General features: G+C 40.0%; 1 protein-coding gene across 1 annotated transcript; it reads left to right on the forward strand.

Moving 5' to 3' along the window:
• The first annotated feature begins 116 nt into the window (after window positions 1-116).
• Window positions 117-1,247, forward strand: LOC133317585 (uncharacterized). The gene has a single exon (XM_061519443.1). It carries the CDS (start codon window positions 117-119, stop codon window positions 1,245-1,247), a length of 1,131 nt encoding a protein of 376 aa, XP_061375427.1.
• Window positions 1,248-3,135: the final 1,888 nt, after the last annotated feature.

Raw genomic sequence — 3,135 nt, forward strand, 5'->3', positions numbered from 1 at the left:
ATCAGAGCCCTTCACGGAGCTCTGATATTCGCCTTCGTTCTCTTTGATTTTCTTCTGGTCTGTTTTTCCTTTTGAGATCCTGTTTAATAACGGCGAATCAGAGTTCCGTATATGCAATGGAACCTGTAGCAGATGCTACTCTTGCCAATGGCGATTCTACACGAACATGCAATGGAACCAGTGCAAGCTTGTTCGATCTATTAGATCCAGGTAGTCCTTATTTTTTACATCCGAGTGAAAATCCATCACTCGTTTTGGTTTCCTCTCCTCTGAATGGAAAAAATTATCACGGCTGGGCAAGGGCGATGACTATGGCCTTAGTCTCGAAGAACAAATTGTCGTTTGTGAATGGGAAGATCTTGGCTCCAGATCCATCAGATTCACGTTTTCCAGGTTGGGAGAGATGCAACACCATGGTTCTGTCATGGTTGCATCGTTCAATCACAAGCTCCATCTCTCAGTCGATACTGTGGATGGAAAGAGCATATGATGTGTGGAGAGATTTGAAGGAGAGATTCTCGCAATCAGATATATTTAGAATATCAGATCTGCAAGAGGACATATATCGAATGCATCAAGGAGATAGTTCGATTTCAGATTATTTTACTCAGCTTAAGATCCTTTGGGACGAGTTGGAAGCATTGCAACCAACACCTACATGCAAATGTGTAAATCCGTGTTGTTCTATTGGATTGGAGGTAAAGAACATCAGAGAAAAGGACTATTCCATTAGGTTTCTTAAAGGCCTCAGTGAACAATATTCACATGTGAGGTCACAGATCATGCTTATGGATCCACTACCTTCAATTAATCGAGTCTTTTCTCTTTTTGTTCAACAAGAGAGACAGCTACAGATGGAAGCTGTTATTCCTAATCAAGATACCTCAAAGGTATTCATGAATTCTGTTGAACGAGCTCCTGATAGAGGACATTTGCAATTTCGCGGCAGAGGACGCGGTCTCTCTGGTGGACGTGGTTTTTCTGGTGGACGTGGTTTTTCTGGTGGACGTGGCAGAGTATCAAGGCTTTGCACTTACTGTGGGAAGACTAGTCATACTGTGGAAACATGCTTTGAAAAGCATGGATATCCACCTGGTTATAGGCAAAGAAATGTTGCACACAAGGCCAATGCAGCTATAGGTGAACCTACTGATCAGATTGGTGATATTGCACAGGTTGAGACAAAGGAAAACTTCACCAAAAACCAGTATCAGACAATAATGGAGATGATTCAACAGTCATTGTAGTTTCAACAGAACCAGCCAACTTCCACTCATGTGAGCAACATGGTGCAGACTAAAGCTCTTAATGCTGATAGTGGATCCTCTACAACAAGTAAGTCAGAAAATCAGTGGATCCTGGACACGGGAGCCACTGATCATATTACATTCTGTTTTGAGATTTTGTTGTCTCCTAAACAAATTGAGGCAATAGCTATTTCCCTTCCTAATGGAGATCGGGTACTGTCATATGTTTCTGGTACAGTAGTGATTTCGAGATCACTTATTTTGACTAATGTCCTGTATGTTAAGGACTTTGGAGTAAATCTCATATCAGTAAACAAATTGATATTTGAATCTAACTGTAGTGTGACATTTCAGCATCAAACTTGTTCCATTCAACGTCTACAATCCATGGAGACGATTGGTTCTGCTAGTTTGGTGCAAGGCTTATATGTGATTACTCAGAAAGACAAACCAGGACATGAAGATGCAAGTAAAGACACTGTAATAAGGCAGAATTTTACTGATAGTCATAGTTATACAATAAAGGCCCATACCATTGATGTTTGGCATTCACGTTTGGGGCACTGTTCCAAACCTGTATTAGAAACAATGATGTTGGAATTTCCTTTCATTACATGTAAGAATGTAGATAATCCATGTGATATTTGCCACATGGCAAAACAGAAGAAACTTCCATTTACTTTGAGTACCAATATATCGAGTAATGCTTTTGATCTTATACATGTTGATATTTGGGGGCCATATTCCATACCATCAATTCATGGACATCATTTTCTCTTAACAATTGTTGATGACTGTACCCGATTCACATGGGAAATTCTCATGAAATCAAAGTCTGAGGTGAGGGATCATATTCGTGGTTTTATCTCTTTAATTGAAAACCAATTTCATAAGACAATCAAAGCCCTTCGTAGTGACAATGGGCAAGAATTTTTAATGACTGAATTCTTCACACACAAAGGAATCATTCATCAAACCAGCTGTGTGGAATCACCACAGCAGAATGGAATAGTTGAAAGAAAACATCAGCACTTGCTTAACATAGCCAGAGCACTTCTTTTCCAAGGGAAACTTCCAAAGAGTTTATGGTCATATTGCATCATTCATGCTATACACCTTGTTAATCGTCTCAGTTCACCAAAGTTACATAACAAGTCACCATATCAGTTGCTCTACAATTCACCACCAATTCTTATCCATCTCAAGGTTTTTGGTTGCCTTGCATTTGCATCTACTATTACATCTGGACGATCAAAGTTTGATTCTCGGGCACGCAAATGTGTGTACATTGGTCACAAGGATGGTACTAAGGGGTATGTTCTATATGATCTGTTTTCTAAACAAATTCTTATTTCCAGAAATGTCGTCTTTTATGAACAGCATTTTCCTTTTGATGCTGAGCCCTCAAACGTGCATGCCAATCCCTGGCCTCTAGGGAATGAAGCTAGCTCTTCCTTTGATGATGATATTTCACAGCCATATACACCTGAGATACAACAATATACACCTGAGCTACAAGGTTCTACTATACATGCACAACCCACCATAGTACATGACATTGGTGCTGACTCCAATCATGATATTCCTGATTCCAATCAGACACTCAGACGTTCATCACGGGTAAGACTGCCACCTAAGCATTTATCTGATTTCCATTGCAATCTTTCTACCACTAATGTTGCCCCTGATTCTTCCACTGCTCATCCTTTGTCTTCTGTGATATCTTACAAAAATTGTTCACCTGAGTACACATCATTCTGCCATAACATTAGTTCTTTTGTGGAGCCAACCACTTACAAACATGCAGCACAGTTTCCAGAGTGGGTAACTGCTATGAATGAAGAGTTAGAAGCCTTGAACACCAACAACACATGGGAGTTCACTGATT

The sequence above is a fragment of the Gastrolobium bilobum genome, unplaced genomic scaffold (genome assembly GCF_033153095.1).
Source record: "Gastrolobium bilobum isolate Gb01-03AN ecotype WA unplaced genomic scaffold, APGP_CSIRO_Gbil_v1 utg4555, whole genome shotgun sequence".
Lineage (NCBI taxonomy): Eukaryota > Viridiplantae > Streptophyta > Magnoliopsida > Fabales > Fabaceae > Gastrolobium > Gastrolobium bilobum.